The sequence below is a fragment of the Vulpes vulpes genome, chromosome 6 (genome assembly GCF_048418805.1).
Source record: "Vulpes vulpes isolate BD-2025 chromosome 6, VulVul3, whole genome shotgun sequence".
NCBI classification, from domain to species: Eukaryota; Metazoa; Chordata; class Mammalia; order Carnivora; family Canidae; genus Vulpes; species Vulpes vulpes.
The window spans coordinates 42,416,292-42,437,131 of record NC_132785.1 but is presented as its reverse complement, the minus strand read 5'-3'; the positions used below and the strand labels follow the sequence as shown (position 1 = coordinate 42,437,131).

At 41.2% G+C, this 20,840-nt stretch overlaps 1 protein-coding gene across 5 annotated transcripts in view; it reads right to left on the bottom strand.

Moving 5' to 3' along the window:
• Positions 1 to 20,219, bottom strand: part of GPC5 (glypican 5) — a 1,340,252-nt gene extending 1,320,033 nt beyond the window's left edge. For all 5 annotated transcript variants that reach the window (XR_012002022.1, XR_012002021.1, XR_012002023.1 and 2 more), the window contains exon 1: positions 19,646 to 20,219. Coding sequence is in view for 2 of the 5 variants with exons in the window: in XM_072760855.1 (XP_072616956.1) it covers positions 19,646 to 19,808 (163 nt within the window). In the remaining 3 variants the exon portion in view is untranslated. The remainder of the gene's footprint in view (positions 1 to 19,645) is intronic.
• Positions 20,220 to 20,840: the final 621 nt, after the last annotated feature.

Below are 20,840 nucleotides of genomic sequence, written 5' to 3'. Positions count from 1 at the left end.
ATAAATTCATAAATTCCAGGTCTGTTTATATAAGCATCTTAGACAGACTTGCTATACCCCGCTGAAAGCATTCTATAAGGAATAATCATTAGGAGAATCTATTAGCATGTCTAAAAATTTGACCTGATCATTTCCTCTATGGCAACAATATCTTAATTTCAATCTAGTACTTTATTGTCAGGCACTGTTATAATTCTCACTAAAGGAAGGCGTCACCTCTGTTCTACTCTTCCTGGCAAGGAAGACCACAGTCCAAATAGGTCTTGTCCATCAGTTAAAGATTTCTTACCTCCTGGCTTATATTACTTATATCATTGCATAATTATTCTAGAAGGACCTGTGGAAAACATCTTACCCATTACTTGCTCTTTCTCTCCAATAACTGCTCTAAGCCATGCAACTAATTCTACCATCTTTATAGTGGCTAACAGGAAACCCAGAGCCAAACTTTCAGCCCAGCTCGCAAGTTTTGATGCCTCATTCTGTTAAAATGTATGTATTTCATGTCTTAACCTTATACCCAATTTCATGTTATTTTTCCTACTCTTATTTTTCATATTATTTCTAATCTCAGATTCATATTACTTTTCTATTATTTTCAGACCATACGGACTCCTGTGCATTGCTTTAAACTAGTATTGGAAGAACAATGATGCAAATACATAAAATAGAAATCTATAGGTAACTGAAAACAATGAAGACACTGAATGGCTTGACTTCTGACAAACTATTAGCTCCTCTAAGAGTTGTATAACTCACTCAAATAGTTAGAAGGGGCCTACAGCATAAGACTACATTAACAATCCAGTGGGAAGTCTATGTCATATGAATAGCCACACACAACATGCAGTATAATTAAGGTTATTCACACAGCCATGAATTCAAGGTCAATATGGTCCTCCTGTCTATCAGGACTGATTTCAGCTGGATGCACAGCTTTAAAAAATATATGGGAAGTAGGTCCCTGTTGCAAAAGAAATAGAACAAAGAAATCTAAGTCATATCGATTCTACCTCTAAAATAATTTTTAAATTTACTTATTTCCATCTGTACCACTGCCACTTGCACCTAGAACAGAAGTTTTAAGTGGATACTCTATAGATAAGAAGGTTCTTTTAAAAATGCAAATTGTAGCACTTACGCTAAAAAATTTCACATGCCTCTCTGTTGCTCTTGGGATGAAGTTCAAGATCCTTAACAGCCAAAAGGGTCTGTGACTAATCCCTGCCTCACTGGGTCACCTCTTTTCCGCTCATCCATCACTTTCTTAACCACTAGACACGTTCGTGAAGCATGTACCCTGTAAATCAAACATCCACGCAAGAATGACCAATTACACTCAAGCCTTTTCTCTTCCTCTCTGCAGAAGTAACCCACTTGAAAGGGTGGTCTGGTCTGAATGGATTGTTTCCACTTCATTCTCCCATCAATTCTGCAATCTCAATTCTGATCTCACCCCTTCCTGGTAAATGAAAACATCTGGATAACTGGTGAACTCCTAGTTGTCAAATCTAAGAGACATTTATCCGTTTCTAATCACTCTTGACCTCTTCGTGGGATCTGACACGATTTACTCCCAGTTTTCAAAACCCTCCCCTCTCCTTGCCTTCTAGAACACCTGGGTTATCTTCTTTCTCTTTGTTTTTAATTATTTGTGTTGCCAGGTTCTGCCTCTCAGTTCTGTCCCTGAGTGATCTTCTACCCTCTGAGAGTCACCTACACACCTAGTGATCTCCAAATCTTCATTGGTGCCACTCTCTCAAGTGGTATTTGGGCCCATGCTTCCTACTATCTTTTGTGCATTACACCCTGGTAAACCAGAGTGGCCTCCATATCGACACACCCTTCCCCGCTACAGTGTCTTCTATTCTAAGAGCTACTTAAGAAACTGGGTATTGGGGTGCCAGGGTGGCTCACTTAGTTAAGAGTCTGACTTCAGTTCAGGTCATGATGCCAAGGGCCTGGGATCAAACTTCTTAGGCTCCCTGTTCAGGGGGGAACCTGCTTCTCCCTCCCCCTCTCCCCCTCCCCACCACTCATACTCTCTCTCACTTGTGCTCTCTCAAATAAATAAATAAAATATTAAAAAAAAAGAAAAAAGAAACCGGGTATCTAACCATTCTTCCTTCTCCATCTGCTCCATCCACTTTTTCAAGAAAGGCTTCTCTAAGTGGTGTTAAGTTAAAAAATAAAAATAAAAAAATGTCCCAGGGAAATGATTTTAAAAAGTGAGTTAAGTCAAAAAAAAAAAAAAAAAGTGAGTTAAGTCAAAAAACCCTTCCCCTATGCAAATATAATAAATTTGTTTTCTTAAAAATCAAATAAATCAATTCTCTCAAGGGTGGTACTTCTCAGAGCTTGAAGCTAATATGTACTACGTCTCTTGAAGACACATGCTGAGGATGTAGCATTCTTCTCAACCTGGTGAGACACTTTTTGGCTGAGAACACTAATTCAACAGCTACTAGAAATAATATGCAGCAGAACATCATTTGGGTTTTCCAGTTACTCTTTGAGGTCAACTCAATCAGAGCTCATAAAAACAGCATCCCAAAGACTGATAAATGTATAAGTTGTCATGTTGTGGGTAGGAGGGGGCATCCCTATAGCATACCTGGGCTCTAAGCACCCTTTATCAGAGGACTGTTTAGGAGATGCTGTCTTCCTTCCACCTGTGCTAAATTACAGAGCAATTTCCTGTTCTCTATTTTGATTAATAAGTCAAATGAATTCATCAAATATTGATTAAACACCTGTTCCATACAAGACACTGTGATAATTATTAAGGATATCAAGAAGGGTTGAATGGAGTTTTGTCCCTTCAGGGCTCAGTCTAGGTGGAAACACATTTGTAAAAAATTTAATTAATGTGACAAAGTGCTATGAAGGAAGTATGTACTCAGTTCTTTGGGGGCACAGGGAAAAAAATGATTTCCTTTTTTTGGAGAGATAAGAGAGGGGGTCAGAGGAGATTTTAACTACCAGCTTTCTAGTCGCCCTACCAACAAAAAAAATACAAGATAGAATATAATCCCAAGTTATAATAAGGGGCTGAATTTATTATGGTTAAATTTACCTAAGTTCACAAAGCTGATGAGTAGCAAAACAAACTTGAACTCAGATTGGTCAGACAAGACTGAAGGGAGAGGAAGTAAAAGGATGAAAAGGTAGAGAGTGGAGCTAAGGAAAGGACACTAGAAAAGAAGGCAGGAATTATAACCCTGAGAAATTTAAATGCAATACATAGTAGTTTGAGCTTTCACCAGAATCACTGGGAAGACATGAAAGATGTCTTGAGATGTGAATCAAACACTGCCAGAATTGTATGTATGAGTTGAACAGCTTTCCTAAGACCTCCTCCTTTTCTTTCCCCACTCAGGTCATTTTCATAGTTAGTGAAAACACTGCCAATTCTATAAGGTGATCACTTTCTGGAATTTTTTTTTAACTTGCAGCCAAGAGATCTGGGTCAGTTTCTCTCTCTTGGGGGAAGGTATATGGCAGTCATATTTTCTGCTATGTGAAGAAGGCTCCTTGCAGCAGGAAAAAAATTCCTAAAGCCACAGAGTAAGAGATCTGTAAACACCCTAGTCTCAATTTTCTTTTTTTAAATCCATCTGCATTCCTGCCTCTGCCCTGTCTTCAGTGTCCCTTGGGATGCCTCAGTGGACTTCCAGTGCATTCCTATTTCAGTTTAGGACATTTTAGTTATGCTTCTGTCACTTGAATCTGAAAGTATGAACTAATTTAGAAGGGCAGTGTTCTCAGCTTTATCTCTACCTTGGAACATTACCCCTTGGAAACATGATGCCAAATGGCTTCCAATGAAGACAAAACTGGAAACGTGACCAATAGACTGTCACAGTAGTCCAAGAGAGAAATGACGTTTCCGTCTCTCCTTATAGACATGACCATAATTAGGTACTCTGATTCAGAGATGAGTTTAAGAAATAATTCCTAGCTCTTAAGTTAGTTTAGAGCACCTCAATCATTTCAGGGATAATCTGTGTGGACCCATTTTTCATATGGTGGCTCAGGATCAAAAACTGACCATTCCAAATGGGGAGGAAGCATATGACACCAAAGAGGAAGGGGCCAGATCATGAAGGGTCTACAGGAAAGTCAGCATCATCAGGATAAAGAACAACAAGGTTGCCTGTTTTTTTTTTCTAATATTTTTTTTCTTTATTTATTTATGATAGTTACACAGAGAGAGAGAGAGGCAGAGACACAGGCAGAGGGAGAAGCAGGCTCCATGCACCGGGAGCCCAACGTGGGATTCGATCCCAGGTCCCCAGGATCACGCCCTGGGCCAAAGGCAGGCGCCAAACCACTGCGCCACCCAGGGATCCCAGTTGCCTGTTTTGATTGCTGCCCTTGAACTCCAGCCTGAAGCCCTGAAGCATTATTACACAGAGAAGCTCAGGATAGTACAAGTGCAAGGGCTGCACCTCAGTGCCCCTGTGTAAATCACATACATAATCACATACTTATCACAGAGTAAATGAAAAATTCCAATTCATTACAAAAAATCATCTTTGTCAAAAATTCAAAAGACAGAAATTTGTGAAGTCTCTTTTTTATCTCTCCACCCTCTCCCTGTCTCTCCAGCTATTGGGAGAGGCCATCCCCTTCCCTGATGTCCTGTTTTTATGTCTTTACTGAATATACCAGAAATGCAAGGCCCCCAACTGCCCTTTACTTGGGCCATTTGTTCAGTGTTGAGTTTGTATTCACAACAAGCAATCTTGAAGGATAAAGGGCAGGATTGTTTCGGCTTGCTATAGAAGTGGTAACACCACCGTCCCGGCCCCCCACCATCCATCAGATCCATCGATCCATCAGAGTCCCTCCCCTGTAATGCAACAAGTACAGGCATCCCTGGAGAGCCCCCTGTGGAGCAGGCTACCCAGCTCCATGCCCGTGCTGCTGACTTACTCTCCCACGGTCTCCTGTCTCCTGTTTTTGCCCGTGAAACATGGAAGCTTTGAACTTGTAGGGAAACCTCAAACCCTTCACAGCCCCCGCAGCCACCTGCCCAGCCACAGGTAAGCACACCTGGTCTTCCATCTCAGCCACACCTACATGCTTTGGCTTTCCTCCTCCTAATTTTACTCAAGGTTATATACTATTAACAGCACTTTGTGCATTTTGTTTTGGGGTATATTCATACATAAACTGATACTCATGTGTGTGTGTATTTTTTGGTCAGGTTACAGTTTGTTTTTTCCTTTCCTGAATGCTGTACACCATTTGTTCTAATCTGGTTAGATGGCTTTCCTCTCCTGGTTTAATGTCTACATATGATTATCCATAATTTATCATTCAAAAGATATTAATGATATTTATATTAGCTGCATTATTTTTCTGTGCAATGAATATATATGTACATACATACATGTATATATTTAAGTTTATCTAGTTACTTTGTTGGAATACTTTCCTATAAGTCGGAGTTGCTAGGGTAAATGAATTTAATTCATTTAAAGGGTAATTAAATTTAAATTTAATTTAAAGGGTATATGAATTTAAATTTTCAGTGATAACTGCAGAATTCCCTCAAATGTACAGAGGGTCTTCATCAGTCTTCCTGTTCAGTATCTGTAGATGAGTGCTCTATTTCCTACAATCATAGGAACATTAGTTATCACTATTTTTAATCTTTGACAAAGTGATATTCATAAGAAATTAGTTTTCTTCTGTTAATGCTGAGCTCAAGCATCTTCCATATCCTTGTTAGTCATTTATTATCATTTGGATTCCCTCTTTATGTTCTTTTTTCATTTCCCTTGGAATATTAGTGTCTTTGTCACCAATTTATAAGAGCTCACCTGTGATTAAGGATGTTAACCTTTTGGCAGCAGTGCATTACAGAAGAAATGCCATAGGGTTTTGCCCCCATTTATTTCACTACAATGTTTATTTTTTTGATCACACACAGGTTATGTATTCAAATATAACGTTCATTTTTTTTAAAGAAACACAAAGGTAAATCTCTGAAGGATTTAACACAAGAAATAAAGATGAGATTTGAGTTGTACTGGGAAATCAATTGGGAAGCAGTTGGGAAGTGGACCAGAGAGAGGGACGAGTAGACGAGTAGATGTTGGCCAATTGGGTCATCTAGACATGAAAAGGCACCAGGTGAAAGCACAGTGGTGGCCACAGGAGTGTTTCCAGAGCTTATAGGGGGCATTTGTGAAGCCAGATCTAGAGAATGTGGCAGCTGGTTAAATTGGTGGAGTGTGCTGAATTAAACTACTATGTTACTATGGGGTATGATCCATTCAATCACATTTCTCACTCAACCATAAAGAGCCAGGCACCACCACTGCTCTTCACAAAAAAAGGTGAAGGGAAAGAAAGGGAGAGGAACAATTAATAAAAGCATAATCACAAAGCAGCTGAATGCAAGTAGAGAAATCATCCTTGACTGGAACTTCTAAAAACATTTATAAATTAACTGTAGAACAGATTTATGTCTCTACGCGTTTTAATTACAAATCAAATAGTCTCTGAAAGCTCAAATTTTAAATATTTAAAGTATATAAAGTTTTGTTATAGAGGATCCTGGAAGGAAATAGATCAGTACTGTTAAGTAGCATTATTTAATAAAATATTTATAAGGAGAAGGGTATAGGAAGACTGTAAGAGATACCACAGTATTGCCCAGTTAGTAACTGTGGAGAAGAAGCTGTTACTACATCTTACAGGGCAGGAAAATAAAGTATTGACCAGAATCCAGAGAGTTGTGAAGTCGCCGGCCAAGAGCCCTGTGCTTCGATAAAGGAATGTAGCCAGTCTGTGGAGACTCTGTAGGGTGAGACCCCCACAGTCCACCTGTCTGGTCTCCTCTGCAGCACTGCTTCCCTTTGATGACCAGAGGCAAGAATGCCCACTCACACGCTGTCACCACCCAGACACAAAGCAGAGTGGGGCGTCTACCTGATGGGGGTGAGACCTGCCAGCACACTGCACCTTTGTGTCTTTTGCATGGAAGGAAAGCTCTTATCCCCAACACAGGGACACACAAAGACCCATCAGTGCTGACATGTAAAAACACAATAACACACAGCAGAGAATGATCTCCCCATCACCTGTGAAAGTCAACTATATATTGTAGAACCCACTCAGCATTCACTCAGCATACTTCCAAGCAAAGTATGACCCTCTTGATCTTCATGGAGTTCATTGAAATGATAATATTTTGTAGAACACTGGTCTTATTTTTTAAACTACATAACAAGAATAAACAAATTTGATTTCACCATGGAATTAAAGTATAAATAATATACTATTTAATGTATTAACTAGAATAAGGAATGAAAACATGGGCTATGTCTCCCAGAGCACAGGATTAATACTCTGAGGGTAAGTGAAGGGAGAGAAACATTTGACAATTTGATATTTTATTAGTAAGAGGGATTTCTACTATGATTTCTTTGCCTGCTCCCTGATCCAGCATAAAGAATCACTTAAATGTATCAAAAAAGAACATTTGTAATAGAGTTAACCATATAGCATTGTGTAGAGAATGGTATTATTTATGGCTTTCTCCCCATACCATGTGGTCCTCAAAAACCACTGAAAGGGAAGAGAAAAAACTTCTATCACCATTCCTATGAAGAAAGAAAAACATTTTCTGAGAAATTGAGTTGTTTGCTAAAGGTCACATAGCGAATAAGAGATAGAGTCAAGACTAAGCTATTTCAAAACTATAAATTCATTGTTATTCAGTAAAATATGTGACCATAATATGGGATAAATTATAAGGTAAAATTTTTTTTCCTGTTTATCCCATGGCAACATTTCAATGCTTTGTTGGACCTACTATTTTTCCTTATTTTGCAAGTAAGACATCTCCAAAGATGAGTGGAATATTAAATATTTATTAGCCCGAAGCTTATTTGTGCCCCTGCACTTATAAAAGTAAGTAAAGTTTAGTTTTGTAACTAAAGCTCTTAACTATAGAAACCCAGCTCCTTAAACCCTCACCTGACAAAGAGGACCCTGGACTCATGCATTCCTCAGCTTTTTTCACTCTCCATGTTATTCCTCTTTCCTTCACCTTTTAAGTCAATCAAAAAAAGAAATAATAAAATAAAATAAAATAATAAAATAAAATAACTTCGTTAAAAATGACTTTTTCCCCCCAGAGTGAAATGTATTCCAAGCCTGGTGAGAACAGACTGTTAATCTCTTCATTTTATTGACCTACTTCAGTTTCAGCTCATTAAACACACACATTTTCAATGATCAAAAGAAAATGAACCAAATGTAACTTGCTACAACCTTACTAAATAAGAGAGCTATTCAAAAAGCAAATAAATCTGCACAGGTAATTTAATATTGACAATCTTCCATTTAAAGAATATATATGTAATGAGCAAGGACATCCAGAAATAATGTTTACATTCCTTTAGCAATGAAGGCACAGTCTTGCTCTTGCTATCGGACTCCCTCTTGGTTCTTACCCTCTACCAAAAAGAATGTTGAAGAAATCATGAACTGTCCCTTGAAACTGTAAGATAAAGAAAAGCAAAATACTATGAGCTCTAAAAAGTTGGCTGCAAAAATTACTTAATTATATTGCCTGTATACAATTATAAAGCTAAAATAAATTTGATGATCACACCACAGAAGAGGAAACCCAATAACTCAAACCATCACCCTAATAAGAGTAATACACAATTTATTTAAAAAGAAACGTTTATGGCTTCTAAACATATTTGAAATATATTTAAGCTCATAGCTGAACCATATCAAAATATGCATGTCTCATTAGCACTGACTTAAATAATCCTTCTATTTAGGTAGGATTTCCTAATACTTCTTGTCAGATATCCTAAATAAATAATCAACTACACTTCACACGGAGAAAAAAATTAGAGAGAGGTTCTAGAGACTAGGTGAGTTTTTCTAAAATTGGAATTGTTGGAAATACTCTGGAGACAGATTTTATCTGCTACCATATATCATGTTTTGTGATTTGTTTGCTTATTCTGAAAGGCTACGGTCTCTACACGTGGTCTGCATGGAGTCTGCACCCCATACTGGTATCTTTTAACAAACAATCGTCCCAGCTCAGGAATAATTCCATAGGTAAGTGATATGTGCTTTACTGCCAACATGAATTAACAAAGGTGGGAGATGGGGAAATTGAAGCATCTTCTAGTTCCTTACTATTAGTCACCTAACAGAAAGAAACCACTTTGCAAAAAAGGGAAAAAGGAAAGAAAAAAATTTAAATAAAACACAAAACCACAATCCAGAGCCAAATATAAATTATATAAATTATATTTGGTCATCTTTATTTTTCTCCATTCTCCTAACAACACACGAATTAATGCTCAAAGTCAGATCAGTCACTGTCTACATGATGATAAAAATGTGTAAATGAATCCCTTAATGTTAAATAATCTTTTCCTTTCAAGATGGACATTTGAGGAAACTTCCAGACATTTGTTTGGCAATTCATTTTCTCTGTTTCAAAAATATTGGATAATGTAGATAAAAATTCCTTTAAGTTTAAACTTAAAAGGGCTGGGTCAGTTTATAGAATTTGTGGCAGAAGTACATAATATTAACTCCTCGAAAATAATTTACTCAACAGCACAACTAAGACCAGGTCAGAATATTTTTTAAAACCTCACCTCCACCATTTCCCATTCTATAAATATTAAGCACAGAAAACATAAGTAAACACAATAAACTGAGTCTGTTAGGTAAGTACACATATAATATTAATTCTACAGATTAAAATTTATTTATTAACTTTGGCCTAATCACAGAACATTAAGATCTATCAATCACAGACCCTACTCTCAAATAGCCTACACTCTAGCAGAGGGAAAGAAATACATTCAAAATTAGTACTACTGCTTTGAGTCCCTACCTTATATTAGAAATAACTAAGTTTTGATCTATATGTGGTGATTTGAGGATTCCAGGGCTGATCAAGGCAAAGACAGGACCTCGAGATGGTAGTAGTATACACTGAACTTTATTTGAGTGGCACTTTGACAGGCTGCATGAGAAAGGATGTCCCTCTTAATAAGAGACCTTCCAGACTCAGTAGTGCAGGACCGCCATCTAGAAGAAGAAATCGGTAAGGACCCTCCCAGGAGAGAGGGGAACAGCAGAAGGGGCTCACATATCTCGTATCTTGGTGAGATCACTCAGCAGCAAGACAGGAAGAAAGTCTCTGAGTCAGAGAGCTTTGAAGGGCAGCAGTAGCTTGGGGTCTTTTCCAGCCCCCAGGTATGCTTTAGCTATGGCTAGCAGATGCTAGGTGCAGTTCTGTGGAGTATGCAAAGCAAGCAGGCTCTAAGTGACTAAAAAAATGCTTATGTGAGCTCTATTTAAAGCAACTGGATGTGTAAAAATTTGAGTTTGGTACTGGAAGGCTTAGGGCTAATGGTCCCAATCTGATGTGAAGTAAAAAGACATACGGGGCCAATCTTAACCCATTTACCCAAAACCAGAAAATCTTTAAAAATATCATTATATATAGTTAGCAGAATCTTGGATAGACTATCCTTCTGTGGAATTCTGAAGTTTAACTTAAGAATCAGAGAGGTTTGAGGGTGTAGCAAATTATTTAACAATTATTTCAATTCTTATTCCATGTCAAACACACTCTAGGCACCAGATATTCTTCGGTGAATAAGGTAACCAACATTCCTGGCTACATAATTTACAGGGCCCGTGCAAAATGGGAATGCCGGACTTTGTTCAGACTTCAGGATGGCAACAACAGAGCATTAAACCAAGCACACCTGTGTGACTGCACAGGTATCATGCCCATGGCTTTGGCAGACATGTTCTCTTGTCTTATCATGCACACAATCTAGTGGTGACAGAGCAACAGTAAAAAGAAAGAAAATAGGGCACCATGAAAGAAACAAAGGAAATTCTACAATAATGACTGGGGGAACAAAGGTCAGTGAACCTTGAGAAAAGCCTCTCCAAAGAGTTGACATTTCAGCTGAGATCTGAACCAGTCAGTTATATAATGTGTGTATGTGTGAAGGAACCACAGGTTGGACAGTTTATGCCAACAGTTCTCAACCAGGATGATTCTGTCTCCCATGGGACCTTTGGCAATGTCTGGAAATATTCTTGGTTGTCACAACTTGTGGGGTAGGACATTGCTACTGGTAGCTAGTGGGTGATGGTCAGGGAAGCTTCTAACATCATACAATATATAAGACAGTCCCCTGCTCCTCACACAACAAAGAATAATCCAACCCCAAATGTCAGTGGTGCTGGCAATGAACCATCCTGATGCAGAATGGATATAGATGATGTGCAAAGCCATGAGTGGGGGAAGAATTTATCACATTTACCTTTTACGTTGCAGCCATGTGACTTTATGGTAGTGAATATTGGAGACCTCTATTTTCAACAACATGGTGGTACAGTGAAATACTATACTGTCACTTAAAAAAACATTTAGAAAGATATTTAAGGTCACGGAAATACTGATGTGTTTATAATGGTTACTAAGAAACATAAAGTGACTCTATATTCTTTCAAAAAATAATATTTATATGCTTAGCAGAGGACTGATGAGGGTGTGGAAAAGCTAATGCAAAGAGTTACTGGTGGTTATTTCTGGGTAGTAAATTTTGCTTTCTTTGTACTTTTCAGTACTTTGAATTTTCAAGAGAATGTATATTCTATCATAAAAACATGAAAATGCAAAATCTCATTTTCTTTCTATAAAATTGCATTATGCATTCAACTTATATAGCAGCCATATGTGAACTTGATATGGCTAATCAAAGACCTAGAGGGGATTATGCTAAGTGAAATAAGTCAGACAGAGAAAGACAAATACTATGTGATTTTACTTATATGTGAAATTTTTAAAAATGAAAAGACAAAACAAAGAGAAGCAGACTCATGCATACAGGAGATAAACTGTTGATTACCAGAGTGAAGAGGGGCTGGGGAATAGACAAAAGAGATAAAGGGGATTAAGATTTTTGTAAATCTTAATTTACAGTTGTAAAATAAAAAGTGATGGGATATAATGTACAACATAGGAAATTCATCAATATTACTGTAAAAATTTTGTAGGATCACAGATGGTAACTCGACTTATTGCAGGGATCATTTCATAATATGTAAAAATATAAAATCAATATAATGTACACCTGAAATCAACAAGATATTGTATGTCAATTATGCTGCAATAAAATGATTAAAATTCTAAAAAATTAAAAATCTTAAAAATAATTTTTAAAAGAAACAGTAAGTGTGAGCAAGGATGTGGAGAAAAAGGAACACTGGTGCACTGCTGATAGGAATACAAACTGGTACAGCCACCGTGGAAGACAGTCTGAAGGTTTCTCAAAAAACTAAAAATACAGTACTCGCACTACCGGGTATTTATCAAAGAATATGTAAACACTATTCAAAAGAATATATGGGGCAGCCCAGGTGGCTCAGCGGTGTAGCGCCGCCTTCAGCCCGGGGCGTGATCCTGGAGACCTGGGATGGAGTCCCACATCAGGCAGCCTGCATGGAGCCTGCTTCTCCCTCTGCCTGTGTCTCTGCCTCTCTCTCTCTCTCTCTCATAAATAAATAAAATTTTTTAAAAAAAGAATCTATGCATTCCTATACTTATTGCAGCATTATTAATAATAGCTAAACTATGGAAGGAGCCCAAGTGCCCATCAACAGATGAATGGATAAAGAAGAAGTGAGATATATATATATATATATATATATATATATATATATATATATATCATATATCACATATATACATATATACAATAGAATATTATTTGTCCAGAAAAAAAATGAAATCTTGCCATTTGCAACAGCATGAATGGATGGATCTAGAGTATGATGCTAAGTGAAATAAGTCAGAGAAAGACAAATGCCATATGATTTCACTCATTTGTGGAATTTAAGAAATAAAACAAATGAACAAAGGAAAAAGAGATGAGGGTGATAAACAAAAACAAACCCTTAAGTATGGAGAACAAAGAGAGAGTTACCAGGGCCGAGGAGTGAGGGGGATAGATGAAATAGGTGAAGGGGACTGAGAGTAAATTGACCTTGTTGAGCACTGAGGAATACAAGGAACTTGTTGAATCACTACATCATATACCTGAAACTAATACAACACTGTATCTTAACTACACTGAAATTAAAATAAAATCAAATAAATAATTTTTAAAATAATAGAATATAATAATAACATTTTTGAAAAGCTGCCCTATACACTGTGACCCATAGAAGAATGACTAATCACTTTAGGGTGATTTTAACAGTAACATTAGTAAAATTTGAAATTTCTAAAGCTGAAAAGAAGAATTGAGGTCACAGTTGGTGTGTTTTCTTCTAGTTGAAGGTCAGGCTTTTATAAAAGAAGGGTAGATATGGAAAATGACAATTCTCTATTACAAGTAAAGCTATTGTTACTTAACCAAACAGATCAGTCACCACATTCACAGACAATCTATTCCAACAAAGCATATGACTGAAGTTTCTCATGACCCCATTTTAATCAAATGGGTTTATGGTTTCTTCAACAGTTATACCAAGAGGCCACTGATTTATAAATCACTTCTGTTTAAAAGAGGCCTCTGTTTGCTGGAATGTTGCTATTGGTGTTACACCAATTAATGACAAAAGAAATATTACAGACTTAGAAGGTGTCCTTATCAAACCTGGAATGTATATTACATACACACACACACACACACACACACACACACACACACACAAAGACAAGACAAAAATCTGTATTCCAGAAAGTCTTAGACAAGCTGGAAACTGGTTGGGGGAAGAATAGAATAATTATAAAATTATATAATTAGAGAATACTATTCTTAAGTTCTCTAAACTGTACCTCTCCTAAAGCCAATTATACAAATACAAGATGTTGGACAGTTGGCAAATGGAACTTAAATTGTGGGATGAAGGTTGGATGGGAACACACACAACATTTATACTTGCTAGCAAGCTAATTATGAGGAACTAGTGTGTGAGTAGTACAATTCAGGCCCCTGAAGGACAGTCATACTTTATATATAGTCTTAAAGTAGAAAATCATACTCTTGTTCTTTTTTTTTTCATACTGTCGTTCTACCATTAAGCAAATGAAACACAATTCTCGTAGCCCTCAAAGCACACACTCGATTTTGCAGAGGAGAAAGTGACAAGCTGCCCTGACACTGGACCAAGTCTTGATGTTTACAAGTCAACACAGATGACATGCACAGATTTGGAAAGTAATGATGGGACAAAGTCACTGGAGACCTGCCATGAGGCAGGTGAGCCACTAGGACACTCTGCAACCTCGAAAGACTCAGCAGCGCCCTCTTCTTCTTTTTTTTTTTTTTTAAGATTTATTTATTTATTTATTCAGAGAGAGAGAAAGAGAGAGAGAGACAGGCAGAGAGAGAGGCAGGCTCCATGCAGGGAGCCTGACGTGGGACTCGATCCCGGGTCCCCAGGATCACACCCCGGGCTGCAGGTGGCACTAAACCACTAAGCCACCGGGGCTGCCCCCTCTTCTGACCAAAAAGACGGCTGCTGCTGCTGCTGCTTCTGTAAGGACAACCACCCCCACCTTAACCCTCCTTGCTCCTGAGCAAGTAATAAAGACCCCCAATTCCTGAACTGCCCTGCTTCATTCAACAGTCCTTGATACCACCTACCACAAGCCCAAATCTTAGAGAAAGCCCTTTCCCAAATGCCCTTTACCAGGCACCCACAGCTCCTGTGGTGAATGACTGCCCTCACCACAGCAAGCAAGACAAGCCTAATTTGTTTGATTAGGGTTGCTTCTGAAAGGTTTCGGTAGATGGGCTTCAACACAAGGCAATCCTGATATTAATAATCTGCCCCAACATCAGACCATGGGTTCTTCTTATGGCCTTGGAAATTTGATCACCACAACTATGTTACTCAAGTAGCATAAAGGGCTAAATTCATTAGAAACAACAGTCCCAATTTGAGATTATAGTCCATGAATGACTATAGCCACCAACCAGATCACTGTATAAATCCCTAAACACCCCCTACATGCTCTACTTTGTCTCCCTGAATCCAGACTGCAGAACCATGGCTGTGGTAGTGGAAGCAATAGCTCTGGACTCTGCAGCCAGCAGCAAACACAGCTCTGTTTCTTAGAGCCTCCATTAGTTCACGGAAATATATACATTCACATATATATTTACCATAACCTAATAAAAAACATTTAGATAGGTTTCTTAGAGCTTCCATTAGCTCATGAAAAGAAAAATAAAAGATCCACTATAACCTAATATATTCCATTTTGAATAGAAACTTCTTTCCCAATTTATGACTGAAAAAACACTATTCATTATAAAAACATCTTCTGATGTAGAGAGATCTAAAACTAAGATTTCACCCTTAATAGCCAAGTCTAGTTAAAATCAAGACACTAAATAAAAAACTGTAATGATAACAGCATTTTGTGAGCACTTACTATGTGCTCTAGATTTGTGCTATTTTATACACACACACTACACACACACACACACACACATTATTTCATTTCATCCCCGCAACAACCCTTTAAGAACTAATATTTCCATCTTATAGATGATGAAACAGAGGTTTGAAGAGGATAATCAATCAACCTAGGTCCCACAACTACAAGGGGCAGAACCAAGTTTTAAAACCCATCTGTCGGGAAGCCTGGGTGGCTCAGCAGGGAAGTCTGGGTGGCTCAGCAGATTAGCGCCTGCCGTCAGCCCAGGGAGTGATCCTGGAGTCCTGAGATCGAGTCCCACATCAGGCTGCCTGCATGGAGCCTGCCTCTCTCTCTACCTATGTATTTCTGCCTCTATCTCTCTCTCTCTCTCTCTCTCTCTGTGTGTGTGTGTGTGTCTCGTGAATAAATAAATAAATAAATTCTTAAAAAAAAAAATGTCGTTCCAAACTCCAAGGTTACCAGGTAGATTGCTTCTTTTGGGTGTGAGAATGAATCAACACTGTCCCTGAAGCAATTATAAGATTGGATCATAAGGAAAGCATTTAAATAAAACTATACAGCACAAAAATGTCCTTTAGTATTAGATTTTCATTTTGCCACATCAAGTTTATTCTTATTATCCCATTTATGGGCAAAAGCAACCAAGAAACCGTTATCTTTCACAAACTACTCCTTGTACCAATGAACATCCACTTTTTAAAAACCAGTTGGTATATAAATTACCTGAATATAGTCTTGGATTTTTTTATATGCTGATCCTTTCTGAATTACCTTCTTAAAAAAAGGGAAAGAATGCAAGTGTGAACAATGCATGTGTGAAGAGAATTTCAATGGGAAGGCATTATCCCTCCTCCCCAATAAATAAAATAAAAATAAAAGGACCTTTAAAAGACACTTTCACTAAGTTTTTTTTTCCTGAATAAAATAAACAAGAGCAAAGGGCACCTTGACTGCTACTTAGGAAATAAAATCAGAACGCAGGGAAATCTGTAATTCTAATCACATTTACACCTTCTCTCCTTTTTTAAATTTCTCATCCAACATCCTTAGGAGCTCAATAGGCTTAAAAGAATTGGAGCAGGGTAGAGAACAAAGATGAGGAGAATCTGAGAAACGACTCGAATGGCTGTTCTCATCATTTTAATAATTCCAACTTGGGTAACATAGTTTTCAAAAGATGTAAAAGTCACAAATGCAGGAAGAAACTATAAAAAGTTGTTCTACCTGCTTGTGTCATAAAAATGGCATTCTGACTAGACCTCTCAGGAATTAACCACTTGTGGACAGTGAATGAAGAAAGAAAGCCCACACATTTTCAAGGAAACAAGTATCAAATTTAAATGTATGAGCTTTTTTTTTTTTTTTTTTTTTTTTTTTTTAGAGGTCCAGAGGGAGAAGGAGACAGAGAAGGTTAAGCAGGCTCCATGCCCAGCCCAGTATAGAGCCCAACCGACCTCAGGACCCTGAGATCATGACCTGAGCCGAAACGATAAGTCCAACGTTTTACTGACCGAGACATCCAGGCACCCCCTAAATATATTAGCTTTAGTCAATGAAAGCCCATAAGCCCCCAAAATATGTTTATTACAAGGAATATCAATATTTGCATTCCTACATGGAAATGACTACTTATATAAACTATTGTTCTCTCTTGAGATTGAAGACGATGTCAGAAAATAAGATGCCTGACTGGGGGTGGGGGGTGCACCTGGGTGGCTCAGTGGTTGACTGTCTGCCTTTGGCTCAGGGCGTAATGCCGGGATCCTGGGATCAAGTCCCTCATCAGGCCCCCCATGGGGAGCCTGCTTCTCCCTCTGCCTCTCTCTGTGTCTCTCAGGAATAAATAAATAAAATCTTAAAGAAAAGAAAGAAAATAAGATGCCCAACTACTATACTTAATCAAGCTAAATGTTATAGATCATATATAAATATAAAAATAAAGAAAAACAGTTATGAAGCACATAGTATACTCAATTTGGGAATGAGATCGTTATAGTGGGAAGAAGAGAAGCATCAATGTCAAAAAAAATAGTTCAGTATTTCATTTAAATATTCAAATAAAGCAATGACTAAATATACGGAGACAAGAATGACTCTAACCAAGGTGATTTTAATTCAGAATAATACTTTCATGTGACTTTTTTTTTAAAGCAAAATCAAGAGAATTTAGTCCTCCTTTTCACCAGCTCCACTGACGCCCCTACAAGTGCAACCCTGCACAGCCCCTTTGGTATGTACTGCCATGATTCTTCCATTACATTAAGCCACAGATTTTTTTTTTTTTAAAGTCTTAGCAAAGGGGACCAATCCAGAATGTCTTAGAAAAGAAGGTGCTTCCCATCCTGGCTCTTTTTTAGGGGTCACATGTATCAAATGCAAATAAGGACATCATTTCCTTCTCTATAGAACAGAGCTTCAGCTTCCCCTTATATCCTGGTAAAAAGGTATGCCAGCGATTGATACTCCGGAAAGTTCCTCTTCAAAAGAGATGAAATATGCACCAGGTTCTAGAAATGTGACACCTAATCAGTGTGTTGCATTCAGCAGGCTACCAGAAATACTGAGCTATATGAGAAGGGCCATGAAATCAAGGCCTTGCTGGGGAGCTGTCAACGTTTCCTGAACACAATCAGCCAAAATTATGGCATTTGTGGGGCAAAATCTAATAATGCAGGTCAGGATTTCATAAGCTCCATGCCTTCACCCTGTCCCCCTCCCCAAAACAAACTCCCACTTTAGTAGTATTAGCTACTGATAAGTGAGGCTTAGTTTTTTTAATAAAAAGAAATGCACTGATACACGAGAACAGGTTTATAAGAGGATAGGTACTATCATTTGAGGAGAGAATTGCCCTAAGCTGAGAATATCAACTCTTTTGTTTCAATTAATATAGGGGGGAAAAAGCACCTAGTACTGAACAGGCATTCAAAGAAATACCTGAAATATTTCAAATATTAAAGACTGGTCATGTAAACGAAAATGGATTCAGTGTTCCCAAATGTCTAGATTTTCCTTGTAGGATGACTGGGAGAATTGGGTTCACAACTAGCAAAGCAATCAAGCAAGACAGCCACAGCTCCATGGTGCTAAGAGCACGTCTCTTAGCCCTAAAAACTCAGGCAGGGGACGTATTTTAGATCCAAGCATCCTCTACAAATTCTTTATCCAACCAATAAGCTCACAGCATTCGTCTGTGTGTTGACTTCACAGTCAGGGTGCATTGCTCCAGCAAGATCATAGCTTCAGACACCTGCTATTGCGTTTGAGAACTAAGACCGAACCGTGCAGACGAAGGTAAACTGGACATCTCGCCGGCAGAGGGAACGTGCGCGGCAGGGGCGGGGCGCGGGGCGCGGGGCGCGGGGCGCGGGGCTGCACGTGCGGGCAAGTGGCGCTTGCCAGAGGCAGATCCACACGGCTTCGATCACGGTCTTCTTGCCCCTTCAGTCTGGGGGTACAGCTCATCCCTGTTTAGCGAGTGGCTTCCCGATACGTTCGACCTGATCGCCTGTTGCCTCCTCACACTGCAGGCGCCGAAACTGCCGGGCGGTCCGAGAGACACTGGGCAGCTCAGGTTCCCCGCAAGCGGGGCTCGCGGCGGGCGCGGGGGGCGGCGCGGGGTCAGGCCACTGCGCGTTCGGGGTCCGAGTCCTAGTTAAAAAGGAGAGCGGCTGCCCTAGGCAGTGCCCAGTCTCCGGCAAAGGAGAACGCGAGGCTTGCGATTTAGCATCAAACTTGGAGCGACCGACCAACTCTGTCACCGCGCCAGAAAGCAGCAAACCGGGGCCCGGCGGGGCGGCGCGGAGAGTCCCGCTCGCAGCGGAAACGAGTCAGGCCGCGCGGCCCGCAGCCGTCCCTCCGCCCGCCTCTCCCTCCGCGTCGGCGGACACCAGGGAGCCGGAGCCGGCGCCGGCGGCAGACGCCCGCAGCCCCGCTCAGCCGCACGCGGGGGCAGGCAGTCCCGCAGATGCGCCGCGCCCGGGGCCCACCCGAGCTCGCCCAGAGTCCTCCCCCACCAGGTTCCCCGCGCCCGGCCGGAGCGCCTGGAAGCTCGTCTTCCCGCGAAGCGCCACCCCGAGAGCCCCGCAGCGCCGAGTGCGCGCTCAGGGCGCCCCCGGCCCGCGTCCAGGCGCACGCCCCGCGCCCGCGCGCCCGCCTTACCTGCCCGCGGCGAATCCGGGAGCCCCTTGACAGCTCCCACCAGGCGCCCCTGGAAAAGTTTCCGAACTTCTTCGCAGCTCTGCATTCCCTCGCTCCGAGGAGACCCAACCAGAGCCAGAAGGAGGAGACAGCAACACCCCGCGCGCCAGCTCCGTGCGTCCATCCTCGGTGTCCTCGTCGCCCCTGCCCACGAGGTGGACACCACTCTCCCCCGCGCGCCCTGCTTGCAGGCGCTGGAAGACGCTCGGCGGTCGCGGTTCCCAAAAGGTGCAAGCTGGCGGCCGGCGTGCCGGGGCCGTTTTGGGACACCGGCGTCACCTGGGGGCACCTGGCTTTCTCCCGAGGAGCCCCTAGACTGAGACAGCAGAGTTCTCCAGCTACGCGCCGTGGGTTTCCCTCTCCCGCGGGGACGCGTTGGCGCTGCACCAGGGAGGAAAACGGCTGGAGCCGCACGGAGCCCGAGAGCATCCAGCTCCCGCCGCCGCCGCCGCCGCCGTGGCCGTGGCCGCGGGCTCAGCCAGCAGCAGCCAACCTGGGACGCGCCCGCCCGCCCGCCGCGCTCCGCGGGCAAGCCCCGCCCCTCCACGGTCCGCCCCGCGCCCAGGCCCCGCCCCGCGCCCAGGCCCCGCCCCGCGCCCCGCCCCCGGCGCGCGTCCGGGGGCCGCACCCACCTTCCCGCTGTCACCGGGGCCCCCGCGGGAGAGACCTCGGAGCCGCCTCACCGACACCAGAGCTTGGCGGCGCTTTCCCGGTCCTTCCCGAGGAACGACGGGCTGATGGAGATGGAAGGGAGAGCGAGCGTGCGAAGAGGTTCCGAGAAGAGAAGGGATGAGAAAGGCCAGCTGGAAGTAGGATGAAATACTGGACTGGAAGCCGAGGTCTTCGGTCCGGAGGAATTTGTATTGGAAACTGCATGAAATGGCATCTGGGCACAATCCACGGGCAAAAAGCCTGCAGTGGAAGGTCCCAACTCAGAGGCTTGATAGCATTCAGAAAAGATGTCCAGAGGGGGGATCCCTGGGTGGCGCAGCGGTTTGGCGCCTGCCTTTGGCCCAGGGCGCGACCCTGGGGACCCGGGATCGAATCGAATCCCATGTTGGGCTCCCGGTGCATGGAGCCTGCTTCTCCCTCTGCCTATGTCTCTGCCTCTCTCTGTCTCTCTCTCTCTCTCTCTGTGACTATCAATAAATAAATA